General features: G+C 43.2%; 1 protein-coding gene across 4 annotated transcripts in view; it reads right to left on the bottom strand.

Moving 5' to 3' along the window:
* Nucleotides 1-1,643: 1,643 nt before the first annotated feature.
* The window catches only part of LOC125467650 (calcium/calmodulin-dependent protein kinase type II subunit gamma), a 368,959-nt gene continuing 347,278 nt past the window's right edge, over nucleotides 1,644-23,324 (bottom strand). For all 4 annotated transcript variants that reach the window (XM_048563790.2, XM_048563791.2, XM_048563793.2 and 1 more), the window contains 4 exons: nucleotides 21,738-21,813; nucleotides 12,113-12,207; nucleotides 7,501-7,746; nucleotides 1,644-3,925 (listed from right to left, as the gene is read on the bottom strand). In XM_048563790.2, coding sequence (XP_048419747.1) covers nucleotides 7,514-7,746; nucleotides 12,113-12,207; nucleotides 21,738-21,813 — 404 coding nt within the window. In that variant the 3' untranslated portion in view covers nucleotides 1,644-3,925; nucleotides 7,501-7,513. The remainder of the gene's footprint in view (nucleotides 3,926-7,500; nucleotides 7,747-12,112; nucleotides 12,208-21,737; nucleotides 21,814-23,324) is intronic.

Raw genomic sequence — 23,324 nt, 5'->3', positions numbered from 1 at the left:
GGGTGGATTCGAACCCAGGTCTTGGCACTGTAAGGCATCAGCGTTAACCACTGAGCTACCACCCACTGACAAAAGAAGCCACATCACTGAGGAAGCTTTTTGTTCTGTCATGGATGGATTCAAGTTATTCTGCCTTATCTTTTGCTTTAAAATGTACAGTTGATTCGAATTAGCCAGAATATTTTTCTTTGAAATTCACAGTATTACCTTTTGACTACTGTGCAGCATCTGGTTGAATTATGTTTTTCATGACACTGCACCCATAGTCAATGCTTGAGAATTCCAGGCATGTGCCATGTCAGAGCAGGATGGGAATTGGAGGCAATGGACCTCTCTTTCTTTGGCTCTTCCTTCTTGGTGATGGCGAGTTGCGTAGCGTTGTCAAAGCTAAACTGGTAAACTTGACCGTCAAATACAAGAGCTTTATTCATCAGGGGATGTCAAGGTTGTAGGGCCAAATGTGAAATTGGAGGTTTTGAAATCGCAAGATGTCACTTAAAATTTATTCTTCAATCACTCCACATTGCACGGTCTCAAGGTTGCAGGGTGTTTTTCAAGTCAAAGTTAACAGTTTGCTTTGCAATGTAAAATTCATTTGTTAGTTTGGTAAATTTTGAGAGATGCCAAATGAGCAAAGACCACTTTGTAGAAAATAGAGTAGGAAGCCTAAGTTTACCTCAAATCATTGAGGAGTTAAATAACAAAAAGGAAATATATATGACTACTGTTGATATGGCTGATTCATTATTCACTTATAATACTTTTGTGGAAAGAAAGTTTGTTGTTTATCTGTCATAACAATGGAGTCTTGGTTTCAGTCCTTCCTTTTTACTTGTATGTTAACTACTGGGCAGGGACAATTCACCACTATTTCCCAGAAAACAACAGTTCTTGAAGAATACAGACTGTACATCTCGACTGTGTCATGGATCCAGGTTTAGTTCATTCTTTCGCGAGATGTGGCAGGTGCTGAGTGCCTACCCATAATTGCCCTTGATCTGAGAGGCTTGCAAGGACATTTCAAGAGGGCAATTAAGAGTCAACCATATTGCTGTGGGTCTGGAGTCACATGTAGGCCAGACCCAGGTAAGGATGGCAGATATCCCTCCCAAAAAGGCATGTGAGCCAGATGTATGTACAACAAGTAACAGTCACTGTTATTGACAGAAGTTTTCAATAGTAAGTTTTCAAGTGAGTTTAAATTCTGTTAGCTGTCCTGGTCTGATTTGAGCCTATCGATCCAGGACATTGCCCTTGGACCTCTGCATTACCAGCCCAGTGACAGTGCTTCCACACTGTTCCCATTGATATGTTCCCATGAATGCTTATTATCAAAATACAAAGTCTTTAGCCAAAATAAGGCTCAAGAAACTAGTCAGCACTCCCATCCCTGCTACAGTTGAAGAAATGGGGACTTTGGAGTAAATAAATACTGTGTCCCACATTCTGATGATGCTTTTAACATTCCAAACATATTTCAATTTGGAGTGGGGGTGAAAACCTGATCCAACACTGAACACATGAGGCAATCCCATGCCAGTGTGCCATGCACACATCTCTAATAAGTTGCCTAGCTGGTGCCTTCCTCCCTGGTTGCAGAGAATGAGATGCTACAGGCTCAAAGAGCGAGACAAACCCAGACATATCCACAGAACTGTGTTTATTATTTTAAAAGTGCCAGACACACAGAAACAGGTTACATTTAGGTAACTAAAAGTATTGAGTCTCAAAATGAGTGAAACTTGGTGAGGCTGATTTGGGCATGCTCTGAGGAGCACTGGCTATCGTTGCTAGTTAAAAATGGGCAAATGCTGGGTTATTGATCTTTGTGCTTACTTGACTGTTCAGTGCAATCGGAACAGTTGAGTGTTTCCGATTGTGCCCATGATTTTTCCTCTTACTCGGCCTACCATGAGAGAGAGGTGCAAACGAAATGGCTTCTGAATGCAAGACTAATTTTATTTTGCAATCAAGAAGTGTAGATGAACTACGAGATAAAGCAAAACATCGGGATGGCTTCCAAAATGTAACACAATAGTCCCAACAAGGACAACCCCATTTAATATCTGACTTGATCTATTCAACCAGGAGGCTAAAACGCTGCTAACTTGTCCTATTGAATCACACTGACATTGACCAGTCTTGAAGTAATGCACAGCATATGGTTTGCAATGGGAAGCAGCAGAGACCGTGACTGGTTCTGGTGAGACATTTGATTAAAAGGGAAACGATATTCAGTTTCACATATTTTGGACTCTCGTTTTTTAGTGAAGTAACTGAAAACATTGAATACAACGTACTCTTAAAAGTTTTAAGAATGCTCCTCACTAATTGACAACTTTTTCTTCGCCAGACAAATTTAAGCAGGTTTTAAGGTAAACATCCATCAACTGCAGCAAGTAAAACAAGACGCACCGGTTTTCTTTTTATTAAATACTTTTCATTAAAGATCAAGTCCTATAGTAACAAAGCTATGAAGATCTACCCACATTCATAACAAACAAACACTGGGTTTTATTTTAATATCATGCAAAATCCTGCATCAATTGCCTTATTTAAAACTATAAGATATTAGCCCCATAAGATACAGTAGCAATGCAATTAATTTATGTCGCCTCTTTTAAACAGGAATTTTATCATATCAAGCTCAGGCTTAAATTATGTAGTACATACTGTCCAGACTGTGCAAGATTGTTAAAGATGCAGAACTAGGTACATCATTATTTTTGTCAAGTAAACACATACAGTGAAAATATTGACCATAAACAACACATGCATAACCTCTGTAAAACTGCATATATATTTTAAATGTGTGACCATTTTCTCCCAAGGTGGCCAGCCCCCTCCCAGCTGGCACAGTGGTGCCTATCAGTGTAAACACCCTAGGCCTCATGCTCAATCTTATACTCCAAATAGGATACTGTTACCCTGCTATACATCGACACCATACCTTGGTGACATAAGGCAGAGTATACCCTGCAGGCAGCTCAAATGGTTGTGATCAGTAACTAGATTACAATATACTGCAAAATTCTGTATGCAAATGACTCAGCATCTTTTAAACCAAAGATAAATTTACTGCACTTAGGCCACAACAAGAACTTCAATATTATACATTCATATTAATTCTGCTGCAGAGAACACTGGAAGAAAAGTTAACAGATGAGAAAAAAAATACTTTTTTGTTTTCTGCGTGTTCCATTTCAAGAAATGAGATCACAGCTTCACTTTGCAATAGGCTGTTAGGAGAGAGAGAGAGAGAAAGAGAGAAAAATACAATCGCCTAGAAATATTATTAATTTTTTAAGTTTCAGTTTCACAGAACAGCAATGTCATAGTCTTGGCCTTCAACAAATGTTCTTTAACACACTGCAGGAGACTCCTTGATTTAACAATCATTATCTTTAACCCTCAGTGACAGAAGGAATTTGCATGGTGCTCTTCTGGCATTTTGACCTGAACCTTACCATAATAATGTTACTCTTGTAGTGACAGTTACTGATCAGAGTTAACCTCGATTAAATCTCGACAAGAATGGCATATTTTCTTTCTTTTTTTTTAATATATAAAAAAAGAGAAATCTCTGAGCACTACACCGGCTGTTAGTTTTGTGACTTTTACATTATTTTATTTCAAATTATGGATGTCTGTACTTTGGCAAGTAGCAGGTTCCGAATCTACTTCGTTTGAACCACTGCCATCAAACGGGTGAGTAGGTACACATTACAGCAGCCATTTTATCTGTACACCTCCCATACAGTCGAAACAAACACGATGGATCCATGAAAACAACAAATAGGCAGCCACCACAGCATCATACACATGCAGATTGGCGCATGGCGCTGCTGTTTTTCAAGAGTTCACCACGACAGTGATCGGCTCCAATCCATTGCTCAGACGAGAAGTCTACTCCAGCACCTCCAAGCTGCAAAGTACAACACAGCGCATGTTAGGCCAATACATACTAGAGTTTAGAAGAATGGCAGGAGGTCTAATCGAGGTACACAAGATTGACCAAGTGGACTCGGAATGGATGTTTCCTTGTGTGGGACAGTCTACAACAGGAGTTCAGAGATAGTAGGAACTGCCGATGCTGGACAATCTGAGATAACAAGGTGTAGAGCTGGATGAACACAGCAGGCCAAGCAGCATCAGAGGAGCAGGAAAGCTGACATTCTGGATCTGTACCCTTCTTTTCTGAAAGAGGGTCCGCTCCCAAAGCGTCAGCTTTCCTGCTTTTCTGATGCTGCCTGGCCTGCTGTGTTCATCCAGCTCTACACCTTGTTATCTGCAACAAGAGGTCATAGTTTTAGGATAATGGCTGGCAAACTTTAATCAGAGAATCACATCTTTCAAAGGGCTGTGAATCTGCGGAATTCACTACCCTAGGGGCAGCACGGTAGCTCAGTGGTTAGCACTGCTCCCTGACAGCACCAGGTTTGATTCCACCCTCGGATGACTGTCTGCATGGAGTTTATACATTCTCCCGGTGTCTGCGTGGGTTTCCTCCCACGGTCCAAAGATGTGAAGGTTAGGGTGGATTGACCATGTTAACTTGCCCACAGTGTGCAGGGATGTGCAGGCTAGGGGGCTAGCCATAGGAAATGCAGGGTTACAGGGATAGATAGGTCTGGGTGGGATGGGCCAAATGACCTGCCTCCCCCCTGTAGGGATTCTAGAAGTACAAGAATTGAATAATTTTGATGAGGAAATAACTTTTTAATTAGTAATGGGCTGACGGACTGTGCAGAGCAGGTAGGAAAGTGGAGTTGAAGCTGAGATGAGATCCACTACGGATTGTACTAAATGGTGGAACAGACTTGATGGGCTGAATGGCCTATTCCTGCTCCTAGCTCTTATGCATTGTTAGTGGGCAGTATCCAAATAAACACAGCACAACCAGAAGGGCACAACCTTAAGGCATAACAGACCCAGAAATACTTGAGAATGAATGCACCAGAGCTCGATTTTGAGGTACACAAGGAAGTTACATCAGTAGGTATCATTTGCACGTTTTACTGTTCTGTTTCCTTCTGGCACACTCACCCCACTATGCCAAGACTTGCCCTTGTATTTCCCAACTCAGAAGCACAGCCACACATGAAGTGATGTCATTACCCACCCACCTCAACCTGTAAATACTAACCAAACTCCAGCAAATCTCTCATCTTTCCCTCACTGAGTGCTGGAATTAGTGCCCCTTGTGAACGAAGCTTAACTGGAAACAACCAATTACATTGCAAACTATGGAGTCAAATCCAAATGTTTCTCCTTATTTCATATGATCTGGATACCTCTGCATGGGCCAGCCTTCGTTACTCACCCCAACTGTGCCAGAGAAGGTTGTGGGGAGCTGTCCTCTGGAATTGCTGCAGTCTTTGGGGTGTAGAGGCTCTCAGGGCGTTATTAAGGAGGGAATCGCAGGATTTTGACTCAGCAACGTTGAAAGAATGGCAGTTTTTTTTATTTACTTGTGGGACACGCAGTGTGTGCCAGCATTTATTCCCCATCCTTAGTTGCCTTCTAGAAGGAGTCGCTGAGCTGTCTTCTCCAGCCACTGCTGTCTTTGGGGTACAGATATTCCAAGAATGTTGTTAGGAAGGGAGATCCAGAATTCTGACCCAGCGACTCAAGGAGTGGTGATATATTTCCAAGTCAGGATGGTGAGTGGTTTGGAGATGTTGGTGTTCTTATGTCTCTGCTTCCCTTGTCCATCCAGATGGAAGTGGTTGTGGGACGGGAAAGTGCTGTCTAAGGATCTTTAGTGAATGAGGGTGACATGGTGGCTCGGAGGTTAGCACTGCAGCCTCACAGCGCCAGGGACCCAGGTTTGATTCCAGCCTCGGGCAACTGTCTGTGGGGAGTTTGCATATTCTCCCCGTGTCTGCGTGGGCTTCCCCTGGCTGCTCTGGTTACCTCCCACAGTCCAAAGATGCACAATTTAAGGTGGAAAGGCCATGCTAAATTGCCCATAATGTTCAGAGATGTTTCAGTTAGGTGGGTTAGACATGGGAAATGCAGGGATAGGGGAATGGGTCTGGGTGGGATGCTCTTCGGAGGGGCAGTGTGGACTTGTTGGGCCAAATGTTTCCACACTGTAGGGATTCTACAAATTTCTGCAGTGTGTCTTGTAGATGGTATACACAGCTATTGGTGGAGGGAGTTGATGTTTGTGAGTGTGATTAATAAAGTAATTAATGCTGGTTGGTCAAGTTCATTTCTATGAGAGGAAACGTATTCGTTTAACGAGATTCGCAAACACGAAATGGATATTCCATTCAAAGGAACTTAACTAATCTGTCTATAAAGCTCAAATAGTTCAATGAGTCGAGTGAAATCTATCCATTTGGGACTGATCGACAGTGAGCTGGTATGCATGTAATGGGCTGAACAGCATCCTGCCCCCCCAACCTGTGCCATTATGGCTTTCCAAGTTCCCTTCTTGACACAATATCACAACTGTGACCTACACTACATTCCTTGCTTTCCCAGCTGTCATATTTCAGCCCTTCTTATTCCTAATCTTAACAATTCATTCACATAGTTTGAATTGTCGCTTCTTTTCTAAACATGCATAAATCAGAATGATGTATAGTCTTCCCTTTATCATACGCATTTAGATTAAAGTTCCCTTAAACACATTCCTTTGCAGAATCACAGGAAGCCAGTCAGTCCATCTTGCCTGTACCAGCTTGTTAAATGAGCATCTTGACCTACTGTCAATCCTGTGTTTCTTCCCCATGCCCTTGCACACTTATTTTAACCACATAATCATCCACTTGTCTCAATGTCACAATCAAACCTGCCTCCATCACACTTCCAGGCACCGCATTCCATATCCTAACCCACTCATAGAATCACAGAATCCCTACAGTGTGGAAGCAGGCCATTTAGTCCATCGAGTCCACACTGACCCTCCCATCCAGACTGAGAAACTCCAAGCCTATCCCTGTAATCCTGCATCTCCCATGACTAATCCACCTGGCCTGCACAACGGGACAATTTAAGCATAGTCAAACAATCTAACCTGCACATCTTTGGACTGAGAGGGGAAACCGGAGCACCGGGAGGAACCTCCACACAGTCACCCTCGGCTGGAATTGAACCGGGGTCCCTGGCACTGTGAGGCACAGTGCTTACCACTGAGCCACTGTGTCGCCCTTTTTCACTTAGTGTGAAAGTGTTTTGTTTTACCTCACTTCACCTTTGCTTCCTTTGCAGAACACTTCAAATATGAAGTGCAGGCTCCACTAGAGGCCTGCCAAGGGACATGCTTAAGGGACAGGATGCACACTGCGTCCCTTGCCTCCTTCAGGGCATATACCTGAAATGAACCTTAAAGGGCAATATCTCCAGCCCAGCTTCCTGGGTGTGTCACCTCGCCTATGCCACCACTCCTCTCACTCAGTGTCTGTCCCATGGTTGTCTGCCCATCTGTCAGACAAAGGAGAGGGAGAAGAAAAGACTTTAACGTGCGACCAGCTGTGGAGATAGTACTACCTGCAGAACATGTTCACTGGAGTGGGGCAGCAGGAGCTCCTGAGCAGTGGAAGTGTATGTTCTGCCACTTGCCCTCGCGACGATGCCAGACACGCGTTTCCTCGGACTGTGTGGTCCTTGGCCTGCCCTGACTGTCGATGTACTGCGTTAGCCGGATGTAAGCGATACAGGCAGCATCCTCCCCGATCAGGTGGACGTGAGGGTTCAAGATCGTAGTGTGGATCGGCTTACTGTTCTTAGACAACACTGAAAAATAACACAGAAGTTAGAAAAGCTGGATGACTCACACGCGCTTGGAAAGTAAGCTGTCTGTAAAGTACAATTCTATGAGAATATGAGTAATGCAGCATCAGAGGAGCAGGAAAGGTGACGTTTCAGATCAGGACGCTACAGTTCTTACTATCTCTATGAGAATAGAGTCTACTTTGGACTGCTTGACGGCGAGTCAGTACGGTTGTAATGGGCAGAATGCCTCACCCTCCTCTACCAAACTGTGCCATTATGACTTTGAGTTCCCTTCTAGTCACATCGACAAAACTGGGACCTACAATATATTAGGTCTACACTCCATGCTTGCCACAGCAGTCAACTTTCATTAAAACCCAGAAGAACTGTGGATCCTGGAAATCAGAAACAAAAACAGAAATTGCTGGAAAAAGCTCATAAGATCAGGCAAGATCTGTGGATAGAAATCAGAGTTAACATTTCGGGTCTAGTGATCTTTCCTCAGAAACGTTCGCAGCTGGGAAAAAGTTGTGTCTTTGCGCAGAAGTTGGGGTGGGGGGAGGGGATGAAGAGTCAACGATAGGTGGGGATAGAGTGCAAAGAGAGGGACAGAGAACGGGGTAGATGATAGTCAGCTTGGGAGAATGAATAGCAACTCACGGGGACAATTAGTGGCTAACAAGGGGTTATGTGTAATAGCAGACCATGTGGTAACAAGGCCTGGTGTGTGGGGTTTGGGGTAAGGATATGGGAGAAGGTGCCTCAAGCCCTAAAAGTGATGAACTTGATATCGAGTCCTAGAAAGCTGTAGAGTTGCCAAGCGGAAAATGAGGGGCTGCTCTTCCAGCTTGGTGTTGAGCTTCACTGGGGAACTGCAGCAAGCCTGAGACAGAGATGTTGACCAGGGAACATGGTGGTGTGCCAAAGTCAATTTCCATTCTGAACAATTTGTCAAATTTCCCAACTTGCCTAAATTAGCATTTGAGATTAGTCTTTCTGGTATCATACATATTTTGATTATGGTCCCCTTTAACAAAGTCCTTCACAGAATCCAAGAGTGATGAACCAGAAGGCGGCCAGTAGGCCCATCATGCTTGTACTAGCAATCAGCCATATTTATTGGAAATAGACACGGGGGAACTGCCATCACAATGGTGTCTAAAAGTCCAGAACCGTGGGAAAGCCAACGATTGTTCTTTTCTTTCTGGGTCTTATCTCCTATCTTGCTCAACTCCCCAGTATCACTGACATGATCTGATCCTCAAGCTGGAATTTAATTTAGATAAATGTGAGGTATTATATTTTGGTAAGACAAATCGGGGCAGGACTTACACACTTAATGGCAGGGCCCCGGGAGCATTGCTGAACAAAGAGATCTCGGGGTGCAGAAGCATAGTTCTTTAAAAGTGGAGTCACAGGTAGACAGAGTGGTAAAGAAGGCGTTTGGCATGCTTACCTTCAAAGGTCAGAACATTGAGTATAGGAGTTGAAATGTCATGTTGCAGCTGTACAGGGCATTGGTGATAACAAAGTGTGGAGCTGGATGAACACAACAGGCCAAGCAGCATCTCAGGAGCACAAAAGCTGACGTTTTGAGCCGAGACCCTTCGTTAGACCTCACACTTTGTTATTTTGGATTCTCCAGCATCTGCAGTTCCCATTATCTCAGGACATTGGTGAGGCCACTTTTATAATACAGTGTTCATTCTGTTTAGCCTTTTATAGGAAAGATGTTGTTAAATTTGTGACGGTGCAGAAAAGATTTACAAAGATGTTGCCAAGTCTGAAGGGTTTGAGTTATAGGGAAAGACTGAATAGGCTGGGGCTATTTTCCCTGGAGCATTGCAGGCTGAGGGGTGACCTTATAGAGGATTACAAAATCCTGAGGTGCATGGATAGGGTGAATAGCCAAGGTCTTTTTTCCTGAGGGTGGGAGAATCCAAAACTAGAGGGCACAGGGTTAAGGTGAAGGATTTAAAAAAGACCTAAGGGGTAACTTTTTCACGCAGAGGGTGGTATGCATATGGAATTAGCTGCCAGAGGAAGTGGTGAAGGTGTTTGCAATTACTCTGTATGGGTGTATGAATAGGAATTGTTAGAGGGATATGGGCCAAATGCTGGCAAATGGGGAACAAAAACAGAAGTTGCTGGAAAAGCTCAGCAAGTCCTTCAGCATCTGCGGAAAAAAAGAATCAGGGTTAACATTTTGGATCTGGTGACCCTTCCTCAGAACTGGGAAATTATGCAAGTTGGGAAATTTGACAAATGGGACTAGACGAGATTGAGATGTCTGGTCGGTGCAGACAAGTTGGACCGAAGGGTCTATTTCCAAACTACAACACTCTATATAATGGAGGATAATATTATGTATTGTCAGCAGAAAATAGCAGCCACCTATTGATTAAAAGCCACAAGCATTCATGCCTGTGTATTTCCATGACAACTATGTCCCACCTTCCATGAACAAGGAAGTTAAACTCTAAACAATCAGAAAAGACTCTTACACTCTGCTTTTCATCTTTCCACTTTACCTAATAGTATATGAAAGTGGTTAAAATTCAGGTGCAAAGCCTGCGAGATTTTGAGTAAGAGATCAACAACAGTATTAATTTGTGATTATTATTTTCCAATCCGGATTGCAATTTTGCATTTCTTTGTGTGGTTACTGGCCAATATGTTCACAGAGGGTAAATCAATTTAAAAAATAGTAATGGAAGGACAGGATAGATGGGCCAGATAGGTTACTTCTCCTTTTGTGGTCTTACAGTTTAATATTAAGAGATGAACGGCCATGCTTCAGCTCCATTTTGAAATAAGTGAAATGAGCTTGGGCAGAATGTGTCAACTGCAAATTTTACAGACCGTATGTATTTTTCTCACATTTATAGAGACATAGGGCGGCACGGTGGCTCAGTGGTTAGCAGTGCTGCCTCACAGCACCAGGGACCTGGGCTTGATTCCAGCCTCAGGTGACTGTCTGTGTGGAATTTACACATTCTCCCTGTGTCTGCGTGGGTTTCCTCCCACAGTCCAAAGATGTGCAGGTTAGGGTGGATTGGCCAAGCTAAATTGCCCATCGTGTCCAGGGCTGTGTAGGCTAGGTGGATTAGCCATGGAAAATGGAGGATTACAGGGATAGTGGGACGCTCTTTGGAGCGTCAGTGTGGACTCGATGGGCTGAATGACCTGCTTCCACACTGTAGGCATTCTATGATCTTGTACAGAATAAAGAAATAAACTTGTGGAAACATTTATCTCCACTGGGCATTACTGCCACTTCACCATTTTCCTAACAAAGTGTACCTTGCAGGAGCAGCAGGCAGCCATTCAGCCCACTTGAGCCTGCTTCGTCATCCACTAAGATCATGGCTGCTCCTAAAATTCCCAACTATCGCAATAACCTTACAATCCCTTGTTTAATACGAATCTAGCTAATAAAAATATTCACTGCTTCCTGGCAGTGTGGAGTTTGGAATAATTGGGCAGTGACATGCACAAACAGTCAATCTACTAATCTGTACATTGTTTGTTATTGTCGATCATTACGAGAACAAAACTCGTTCAATTTGGTTCTGCTGTCTGTTGCAATGTAATTGGAGATTTCAGATATTCAATTTGAGGAGGATTTGCTGTTGTCATTGTCCCAATTCCATTGTCAAGTTATACATACATAACGCACAACATCAGTACATTGAGACAACAAGACGTAGAGCTGGGTGAACTCATCAGGCCAAGCAGCAACAGAGGAGGAGGAAAGCTGACGTTTCAGGTCTGCATAATAAAATGTGAGGCTGGATGAACACAGCAGGCCCAGCACGCATCTCAGGAGCACAAAAGTTGACATTTCGGGCCTAGACCCTTCATCGGCTGAAGGGTCTAGGCCCAAAACATCAGCGTTTGTGCTCGTGAGATGCTGCTGGGCCTGCTGTGTTCATCCTGCCTCACATTTTATTATCTTGGATTCTCCAGCATCTGCAGTTCCCATTATCACTGTTTCAGGTCCGGACCCTTCTTCAGAAATTTCTGAAGAAGGGATTTCTGAAGAAGGGTCCAGACCCGAAATGTCACGTTTCCTGCTCCTCTGATGCTGCTTGGCCTGCTGTGTTCATCCAGCTTCACACCTTGTTATCTCAGATTCTCCAGCATTGGCAGTTCCTGCTATCTCACATAAACACATTGACAGTCATAGAGTTATAAAGCATGGAAACAGACCCTTTGGTCAATGGGCAAGGCTGAGAGTAATTCACCAGTATATAAAGGCAAACCTAAAAGCATGGACAATGTACAACATGTGAAGATGTTGGCTATATTAACACTGCGCTGTTACACTGGGAGAGAACTGGTGTAATGCAAATCTTTGAAGTTCAGAATTATATCGCGTACTTACAATTCTCAAAATAAAACTTATGAAAATCCATTCCCTCCACAAGGTTTCCAAGGGCTTCAGGCTCAAAAGAGGTCAGACCTGGGTCACAGATTTTCCTGGAACAAAAGCCCATCTATTTACCATCAGAAACATTACAACAAGGAATTATTTCTTCAACGCACAGTAAATAATATTTAATTAACAAAAAATCTCCATAAAGACACTGTCTTAAGATGAATTTAGATATAATGTTGGAACTCCTTACCACAGAGAGTTTTGGGGGTGGATGGGTGGAAGAGTCCTTGTGTATATTTAAGACTCAGAAAGATAGATTCTTGAATAGTTGGGGAATCAAGGGTTATGGGGAAAACATGGGAAAATGGACTTGAGGAATGTTCAGACCAGCCGTGATCCTATTGCATGGCAGAACAGGATCAAGGTGCCTGATGGCCTACTCCTGTTCCTATTTCTCTTGCTTTGATGGTCAGTTAGGCCACAGCTGGACTACTGTTCGGCTCACACACTTTCAGAAGGACGTGACTGCACTAGGGAGGGTGCAGAAGAGATTCTGCAGATTGAAGACCTGCAAAATGGGTGGCCTGAGGCCTCCAACGCAACACTGAGTGGAATAAGGGACAGTCAGACTTATGGCTACCCTACAGAAAGCAAAAGAAATTAAGAGTGAAATGATGGCAATGGGAAAAAGAGACCCTAAGACACTGATTTTCACAGCGTCGTTTCAGCAGACCTGGGTCACAGATTTTCTACAGTGTGGAAGCAGGCCATTCAGCCCATTGAGTTCACGCTTGGGGAGGTTTTGAAGGGACGCTGACCAACGAGTAGATGAAGGACCAAACTGCTACTCTTCTCCTGCCTGTGATATGCTCTTGTCCGACAGAGGTGTCTGCAGGAACCTTAAAAAAACAGGTGCGTGCACTTTAAAAAGCTACAATTTAAAGGGGCACGATTAACACTGTCGTCCTGAACATATACTGGGTCAAGAATGGAACTAGTAGTTCTGCTTCATTTCTCATTTTCTGTTGTTTGGAGAACAAGCTGCTTCTCTTTTCCAAACTGCCACAGCAGCTGCTGGAGTAGAATTATTCCCTGATCAGAGTGGTATCTGCTCTCTGGGAACAATGACAGTGCCAGTTTCTCCTCTTAACCCCAGCATTTCACTTTGAATAAATATCTAAGTTAAAATATTTCCTTTTGTAGACAGGGAAGAGCGCAACAAAGTCTGGGGGGCGGGGGTGGGGGCTGGTCAAAGTGTAATCTTGCCAAGTGCCATTGTCAAATGACACAAGAGTCTCAGATACTTTCTATTAATGGACAACTGATTGTGGAAGCCATATTGTACGTCTGGAATGTGCAGAGGGTCTCACAGTCCTACAGCTGGGGCTGAGGCAGGTGGCACGCTTACCTCTCTGAGTCGGCGAGCCACTACAGAGATTCGAACACAGAATCCAGGCCAACATTCCCAGCTCTACACAAAAGGAGTACAGCACTGAGGGAGCGCGGCACTGTCAGTGTGCCGCACTCTTGGGGGTGTCACATGAGGCTACAGACTGCCACTGCCCTCTGGGTGTTTGTTAAAATATTCCTTACAGGTAAATTAGCAAAATTATCCCATAAACCAGAAGGATCATTCTCTGACTGGCAGGGATAGGGATGCGGTTTGTCTGTTGAAGAAAGTTTTCGGTGCCTACGACCAGAAGTGATAGTTTTCGAAGAACGAATTAACCAATTAGGACTTAAATGAGACTATATCACTCCTGTCAAAGGGTTAATATCTTTGATATTCTGTAATCCAGATGGCTGCACAGGTGAATCATTGAAGATATTCAAGTCAGAGAATGATAGATATCTAGATATTGAAACGATAGACATCTGTGTATTGAAAATCTCAACAATCATGGGGATAGTGCAGCTACTGCAGTATCCATGAGGTTGATTAGCCATGATGTAGTTGAATAGTTGACCAGACTTGAAGGGCTGAATATTCTATTCCTGCTCCTACGTGCCAATGTTGTAACCAGTACGTCTGCTTCAAACAACTCTTACAGAGAAAAAGCGATGTCCATCTACACATTTCTGCTCACTAAGTGATGAGTTCTCCACATTATATCAGCAGGGAACGCAAGAAAAGTAATTTGTGGACCACAAAATGCTTTGCAATGTTGTGGAGAGATCCAAGGTGCTACAGAAATGTGAGTCAATCTTGGCAAACATACAGTTGCTTGCCAGTGTCATATCTATAGGACTTTCTTTCCCCCTGTCTAGGATAGCATTGCTGAAGAATAAGTTTACACTGTGTTCATGAGTCTGCAAGACTTTATCACTCCATTAGATTTATTTTATCTGAATACATCTTCATTATCTTCTCCTTCAGCTGACATGCTCATGTTTCCTCCACTTTTCTTAATAGCTATGCATTAACTTGAAAGGCCACCTCACCTCTTCCTCATCATCAGGTGATGCAGTCCTTCAAAAATTGATTTAAATTAGGATTTCAATGTTAATGCTGAGCTTCAGCTCCATGGCATTTTCATAGAAATTACGCTTCAGCTTCTTTAGAGTGTTAGTATTGTAATGAAATGAAGCAACTGGAAGAATTATCTTACAAATAATGGAGCATAAATATTTACAACTATCCAAATTTGAAAGAGCAGGGCCACACATCCAGCTGGTTATCCAGCTGTAAAAGTCTTGTGTTTAGCACACATCACACTTTGAGCCATTAAAGAATTAAGTACCTGTTGTTTGTCTTTCTGATAGTTGGGCCACTGCGGAAATTAATGTTATACACAATTTGTTTTCTATGTGCCTTTCACTTACTTTATTTTCCTTTGGGGGTTAAATTTATAGGTTTTCACAAATATAGGAACAAAGGAACTAAAGTAGACCATTCAGCCTCTCGAGCCTGTTCCACCATTCAGTCAGATCATGGCTGATCTGTGAACTAACTCCATACACCTGTCTTTGCCCTATATCCCTTAGAGCTTTGCTTAATATAAATTTACCTATCTCAGATTTAAGAGTAACAATTGAACTAGCATCAATTGTTCCCTATGGACAAGAATTCCAAACATCCATGGCTGTTTATGTGTAGAAGTACTTTCTAACATCTCTCCTGAATGGCCCTAATTGTCAGACTATGCCCCTTAGTTCTAGAATCCCGAATCAGTGGAAATAGTTCATCTACCCTATCTTCTCCTGTTAATATCACAGAATCCCTACAGTGTGGAAGCAAGCCATTCGGCTCACTGAGGCCACGCGATCCCTCCAAAGCACATCCCACCCAGATCCACCCCCTCTACCCTATTCTTGTAACCCTGCATTTCCAAACGCTAACAACCTAGCCGTATATCCCTGAATACTTTGTGACAAGTTAGCGTGGCCAATCCATTGAACATGCACATCTTTGGACTGTGGGAGGAAGCCTATGCAGACACGGGGAGAACATGCAAACTCCACACAGGCAGTCACCTGCCGGTGGAAGCAAGCCCAGGTCACAGAGCTGTAAGGCAGCAGCGCTAATCGCTGAGCCATCGGGTTGCCCCGTCTTGAAAACTTTGAGCAGATCATTCTTGACCTTTTGAATTCCAGAAAAAAAAGACTTAATTTGTATAATCTCTTCACAGCACTTAACCTAAGTCCAGGTATTATTCTTGTAAACTTAATATGTATTATCTACAAGGCCAATATCTCCTTTCCAAGGTGTAGTACCCAGCATGCACTGCTCTGAGCTGAGGCTGTTCATCAGAATGCCCAATTCGCAAAAGGCAGCTTCTGTCGGTGAGAGTAGGGACAGGGTAGAATGTGCCTCTAATTAAATCCAATCCAATCCTGTCACGTGCACACACTTTCCAGGAGGGGTCACTGCACGGTCACTGTTTGTCCTGAAAGTATTTGTTTGTACCGGGTTGGGCAGCTCAGTTGGCTGGATAGCTGGTTTGTGACACAGAATGATGCCTACAGCACAGTACCTGCACCAGCTGAGGGGTTTTTAAAAAAAGCCTCTTTTGTTCATTCACAGGATATGGCATCACAGGCTGGACAGCATTTATTGCCCATCCCTAAATGCTGAGATGGTAGTTAAGAGTTAACCACATTGCTGTGGGTCTGGGGTCATTAGTAGGACAGGGCACAGAATGGCGACTGCTTCCTTCCCTAAAGGATGTGTCATACAGCAGAGTCATACAACATGGAAACAGACACTTCGGTCCAACTCATCCACACTGACCAGAATTGCCAATCTGAGCTAGTTCTATTTGCCAGCATTCGGCCTATATCCCTCTAAACCCTTCCGATTCAGGTACCCATCTGGATGTCTTTTGGGGCAGCACAGTGGCTCAGTGGTTAGCACTGCAGCCTCACAGCACCAGGGACCCAGGTTCGATTCTAGCCTCAGGCAACTGTCTGTGCGGAGTTTGTACATTCTCCCCGTGTCTGCGTGGGTTTCCTCCGGGTGCTCTAGTTTCCTCCCACAGTCCAAAGATGTCCAGGCTAGGTGGATTGGCCATGCTAAATTGCCCGTAGTGGAGTGTGGGTTATAGGGGAATGGATCTGGGTGGGATGCTTCAAAGGGCGGTGTGGACTTGTTGGGCCGAAGGGCCTGTTTCCACACTGTAGGCAATCTAAAAAAAATCTAATATGTTGTAATTGTACCAGCCTCCACCACTTCCTCTGACAGCTCATTCCATTCATGCACCACCCTCTGTGGAAAAAGTTGCCCCTCAGGTCCTTTTTAAATTATTCCCCCCTCACCTTAAACCTATGCCCTCTAGTTTTGGACTCCCCCACCCTGGGGAAAAGACCTTGGCTGTTCACCCTATCCCCATACCTCATGATTTTATAAACCTCTATAGGTTCACTCCTCAATCTCCGATGCTCCAGGGAAAAAACATCCCGCATTTTCAGAGTCTCCCTATAACTCAAAACCCTCCACTCCCAGCAACATCCATGTAAATCTTTTCTGCGCTCTCTCAAGTTTAACAACATCCTTCCTATAAAAGGGTGGCCAGAAGTGCACACAGTATTCCAAAAGTGGCCTCACCAATGTCCTGCACATCTGCAACAGGATCTCCCAACCCCGATACTCAATGCACTGGCCAATTAAAAGCAAATGTGCCAAATGCCTTCTTCACTACCCTGTCTACTTGCTTTCAAGGAAGTATACACCTGCACCTCTAGCTGTCTTTGTTCGGCAACACACCCCAGGACCTTACCATTCAGTGTATAAGTCCAGTCCTAATTTGCCTTTGCAAAATGCAATACCTCACATTTATCTGAATTAACATCCATCTGTCATTCTCAGCCTACTTTGGCCCATCTGATCAAGGTGCTCAGATAATCTTCTTCACTGTACACTACACCATCTATTTTGGTGTCATGTGTAAACTTATTAGCCACATCTCCTATATTCACATCCAAATCATTTGTATAAATGACAAAATGACTAATCCTTGTAGCACATCACTGGTCACAGCCCTCCAGTCCAAACGCCAACCTTCCACCACCACCCTGTCTCCTACCTTCAAGCCAATTTTGGATTCAATTGACAAGCTCCCATGGATCCCATGTAATCTAACCTTACTAAACAGTCTGCCATGCAGAAGCTTGTCAAATACCTTCCAGAAGTCCACATAGGCAACGTTTACCACTCTGCCTTTGTCAATCCTCTTTCTCATCTGTTCAAAAAACTCAGTCAAGATAGTGGGATACAATTTCCCATGGACAAGGCCATGTTGACTATCCGTAATCAGTCCTTACCTTTGCAAATGCATGCAAATCCTGTGTCTCAGAATCCCCTCTAACAACATACCCACCACTGATATAAGGCTCATTGGTCTGTCGTGCCCTGGCTTTTCCTATCAGCCTTTCTTTAACAATGGCACCACATTAGCCAACATCCAACCTTCTGGTACCTCACCTGTGCCTGTTGATGATACAAATATCTCAGCAAGGAGCCCAGCAATCACTTCTCTAGCTTCCCACAGAGTTCTAGAATGCACCTGATCAGGTCCTAGGATTTTATCTACCTTTATGAATTTTAAGATCACTAGCACCTCCAGGTTTTTCCTGACAATCGACAACCATTTCATGGTCACCATTAGGCTCTTTATTATAGATTTTTATTGAATTCAAATTCCACCATCTGTGATGGCTGGATTCAAACCCAGGTCCCCAGAACATTAGCTGGGTTTCTGGATTAATAGTCTAGCAATAATAGCACTCGGCCTCTGCCTCCCTTTGTTACCATAAAGGACTCTCCTTCTCAACCTGTCCTCTGGCCTGAGGTGTGGTGACCCTCAGATTAAACCACCACCAATCATCTCTCTCTAATGAGAGAGCAGCCCAATGGCCTGGGAAGACTGAGGTGACTTTAACTGAGTCCACTGCTGACTTAATTGTTACTAACTAATGACCCTCAGGGTCACTGAGCAACCCCATCCCTGGAGTGCCAAGGTATTTCCCATCCAACTATTAGGGAGACTTGAATATTCAGGGACAAAAACAGAAGTTGCTGGGAAAGCTCAGCAGATCTGGCAGCATCTGTGAAGGGAAAAAAACAGAATTAATGTTTTGGGTCCAGCGACCCTGACTCAGTTCTGAGGATGGGTCACTGGACCTGAAATAGTAACCCTGTTTTTGTTCCTGACTTACAGCATCCGCAGTTATTTCAGTTTTTATTTGCAATTAAAGAAGCCTGGTTTGGATGTGAAATCTCATGTATAGCTCCAGAAGTGTGGGTGGCTGCCCTTAGCCTTAATATCAAGACACCACTCTGAGTTGGGAAGGCAGTATCAAGTGTTAGCTTGACTTTTAATTAAAAGTTATTTGCCTAAATTTGTTGGAGCTAAGCCAATGTTTACAGAGCGTAGGCTGGGAACACCAGGCTCAAAATACTCACTGGACTACCGGGGACACTCACACAACACATTCTGTGCCTTTTTGTCCCCCAGCCTCCCACATGTTAATTACCATTATTCCCAAATTGGTGTCTAGCACTGAGTTGATAATTAGGTTGTGTCTGATTAATTTTTCATTTATGAAGAATGGGTTTAATCCATTCCTTCTGCCAAACAAGCACAGAAATACTTTCATTTCAGCTTTTATCCTGTTGTATTTTGATTTTTAGATTGATAATTGGTTGGACAGCAAACACTTTTGATGGGATTCACTCAGTGAGGCTGTTTTCAGATGAGACAACCAGAATTTCCATGTACTTGTTCAATCGTTCAATAGTTATAGATTACATTTGGACACTAACTTGCATGTCCTGCAAAGAATCTCCACTAATTTCTGAGTTCATTGAAGAAGTGCAGCTTCTGACTAATGGGGTTTCTGTTGGATTGATGTTGTAGAGAGGGCACTGGTAATGTTCCTACTCTGGATCAGGAGACCCAGGTTTAAGGACCCTTGGAGATGTGCAAATATCATCTCTGAACATATTGATTATCGAATATCTAGGCTTGATTTTAGAACATTGTGGATTTTAATTTTAACACAGGGCAAGGTGCAGATGTTGTGGAGATGATGCTGCCAAATCCAGAGCTCAACAGGAGAGTTCTTTGCATTCAGTTTTTGTTCTCAATCCCTTCTGGCTCAGTTGGTAAGTATGATTGTATCTTGGGCAAAAGTGGGAAATGTTTTCTTGAAAATTAAAAAAAAATTCAAAAATATTATATATTTGTTAAATGTGTTGACACATTTAAACTTTGTGCCTTATCAACAGGCAGCTTCAAACTGGGAATTCTCTGCACTGCAGCCTTCTAATTTAGATCACCTGAACTGTTGGGAATTTGAAAAAGCAACTTTGACTGGTTGTTTATATAAATGCAAGGAAGGAGCAAGCCCTTGCAATTTTTTTTTGCAGCTCAGGGTTGTTTACGACCAGCAAGGTAAAGACACCATGGGGACTGAGTCACTCTAGAGGACCAGGGGCCTGCTCTCTCATTAGAGACAGAGAGAGAGAGCGAGAGAGATGATGGGTGGTGGTTTAGTCTGAGAGTCACCGTGCCTCAGGTGAGAGGTGACGTTGAGAAGGAGAGTCCTTCATAGTAACCTCAGCCAGTGTTGAATTGAACGTCCACTGTTGGTGTCACTCTGCATCACAAACCCAGCCATGTTTCCTATTTATAAACATTCTCCACTCATTCATACAGCACTCCCTCAGTACAAATCAGTTAACAGTAGCCAGAACAGAATCCTATGAGGCATTACATTGTAACTCCATCAACCCAGAGACATTGGTATTTATATTCTGTCCCTTCTCCTCAGTTTGTAATTTACTGTATTATTCTTATCCTAATTCTATACCTTTCCCAATCCTGTGCGTTAATTCCTGCTTTTAACTTTCAATGGTGAGTTAACTCACTGCTTTTCCAAAAATGCCACAAATACAATCTGGTGCCTTCCCTTTGAGTGACATTCTGCTGCTTAATCTGGAATTTCTAACCACCACATTATGATTGCCTTGGTGCACCCCGACCTACTGTTATTCCATCATCAATTCTAGTAACGCCTTCTTCTATCCTGTAGGTCGATCAGCTGCTGAAGGAAAGAGACCCACGCACATTTTAGAAATTCCTTTATTCCATTGATACCTTCCTCATACTTCATCGATAATCGAAACAAAACGTCCGATTTATCTCCCTCAACTGTTCACAGATTCCATCTTCAGTTTGCCTCCAAGTATTTTCTTTTCCACTGATTATAAGCTTTGCTTCGCTGAAAAGTCAAGCATTTTGGCAGAATATCTCCCACCTTTGCACAGTCTGTTACAACAAAGCAGTTCATCGAGCTGGACTGACGACAATGAAACTGAAATGAATCCCAATCAGTGGAATGTGAAGGCGAGGAAAATGAAACCCCAGAGATGGATTCAATGCCAGTTCAGTCTCTGGCTGACTCCTCGGGAATTCTGTTGGGGCTTTTCAGTAACTGGTGGCTGAAATACTGCACCACCCTCAATTTACCTTCAATGTGAAGTTACAATCAATCTTATTTTGAATTCTCAGCTTGAGTTTGAGGTGACAGATTGTAATTTGATGCCACAAATGCGGATAACATTTTGCTTGATCTGAAATTGCCTGTGGGTTTCTCTTCCAACCCTACAATCCCTCAAATATTAAAGTACCTGTCAATATTGGCACACCAGCCCAGGGGGAGATGTCAGCATAGTGTCAATATCACAGGTCTAGTAATCCAGATCCAGATAAAATTCTGGTAGAAATGGTTCAAATCCCACCGCAGCCGATTATGAATTTATTAAAGAGTAGTTGTATGGTGCCCGTGTAACTATTGTTATTTATTGTAAATGCTCATTTAGTTCACTAACGCATTACAAGGAAGAAAATCTGCTGTCCTAACCTGGTTTGGCCTACATGTGACTCAGATCCCAGGAGTGCAATAGGGTTAGGATTCGGGTTTGACTCTTAATAGCTCTTTGGGCAATGGAAATTGTCAACGAATGTTGACCCGGACAGCGATGCCCCATTCCCATAAAATTATAATGCAAAGAAGAGCAACATTATGAACCAATGCCCGCCCCACTCCATTCAGCGCTCAGCTAGTGATCCCATTTTGCTCAGAAAGCCAACTGTAAAAACCAGGGTCGATTCTGCTTCCCTGAACTTACGTGTAAGCTTCAAAATCTCCATTGTTGATGGCTTCAATGAGCTGTTCAGTGATCTTGATGATGTCCTGTTTGCGAGCTAAAAGGTGCAGAAATATGAGAGAAAAATTAAAAAGTGATTCAGTAAAGTATCAGCTGAAAGATGATTCCCAAGTCGTTTCTGCATAAACTAAAATCGCTACATTGAATGTCGGGGACACCTATCTAAATAAAGCACCTTATTCCTGAGGCACATTTATACATAATCTTACCGTGTGTGTTAATATGCCTCTATTCTGCGAATTAGTCCAGCACAGTTGAATATGACAGTGCATTCAGAAGTATTGGTTAAGTCTGTAAGCAACACGAGTAAACAAGCTATTTCATCCAGCAAAGATGTAATGTGTAACACGAGTTCCCTTCCTCAAAGGCAGAATCTACTAAACTGTATTGGGATAGCTAACAGAGTTTAAATACCAGTCCAAACCTTTCCTTGAAGAGGGAGATTTCAAATGTGGCAGCACATAACAAAAGGAGTCAATCACATACAAACTTATTTTCCAGGGTCCTGGTCACCTTGTCTCAGTGCAACAGCTGCTCATGCAAGTATACAGGACTCAGCAGAAAACCAGACTCACCTGACATTTACTTAGTGACCACAGGAGTGAATGAAGAAATGCAAAGAGAGAATGAAAGCTACTACAAGCTCAGAGCATCTGTGATTCAGAACAAAACTTCCACAGCACAGTAAATAAAAAAAACTCCTCTTATATTCAAATGAATTCCCCCAAGATTCACCTCCTGTTGACACAAGGCATAATGACGAATGATCGCTTGAACAAGCTGCTTTTATTGCTGATGACGAAGGGGACTCTCACTTGATATTTGCTTCTGGCTTGGTACAGCAATGGTGCTAACTTCTATCCCCGGGAAAACCCAATTTGGGATGATAATGTGGCTCTGAGCTCCTTCCTCAGGCACACATTTGAAGGAAGATTCCTGCCTCTTATCCTCAGTACAGCTGGAATCTCCTGGTGTAATACCTCATCCATATCAGCCACTGTTAGGGATTGGGGGCCACCAACTCACTGGTTGAGCAGTTGGTGGACTGTAAAGTAACACTGCTGCATTCATTAACAGTGATTGATTGGATATCCTTCATGATTCATTGGTCCCCTTCATATACTGCTGAGGGGCCTATTGAGAATTTATGCACCACTTAGTGTTACAAACTTTGGCCGAAAATATTCCTGGGGATCGCAACAACATGGCCTCCAAATTCAACCTTCCCCAACCAATCAAACAGCCATTATACCATCACCTCTATAATTATGAAGGGAGGTGATGGCCCAGTGACATCACTGGACTAATGATCTAATGACCCAGGTGATGTTCTGGGGACCCGGGTTCGAATGCCACGATGGCAGATTGAATTTGAATTCAATAAATATCTGGAATTAAAAGTCTAAAGCTGACCGTGAATCCATTGCCAATTGTCAAGGAAAAACCAATCTGGTTCATTAATGTCCTTTGGGGAAGGAAACTGCCACCCTTACCTGGTCTGGCCTACATGTGACTCCAGGCCCATAGCAATGCAGTTGACTCTAAACT

This window comes from Stegostoma tigrinum, chromosome 37 (genome assembly GCF_030684315.1).
Source record: "Stegostoma tigrinum isolate sSteTig4 chromosome 37, sSteTig4.hap1, whole genome shotgun sequence".
NCBI classification, from domain to species: Eukaryota; Metazoa; Chordata; class Chondrichthyes; order Orectolobiformes; family Stegostomatidae; genus Stegostoma; species Stegostoma tigrinum.
Note: the sequence above shows the minus strand (reverse complement) of the source record. Positions and strands in the feature narration are given on the sequence as shown.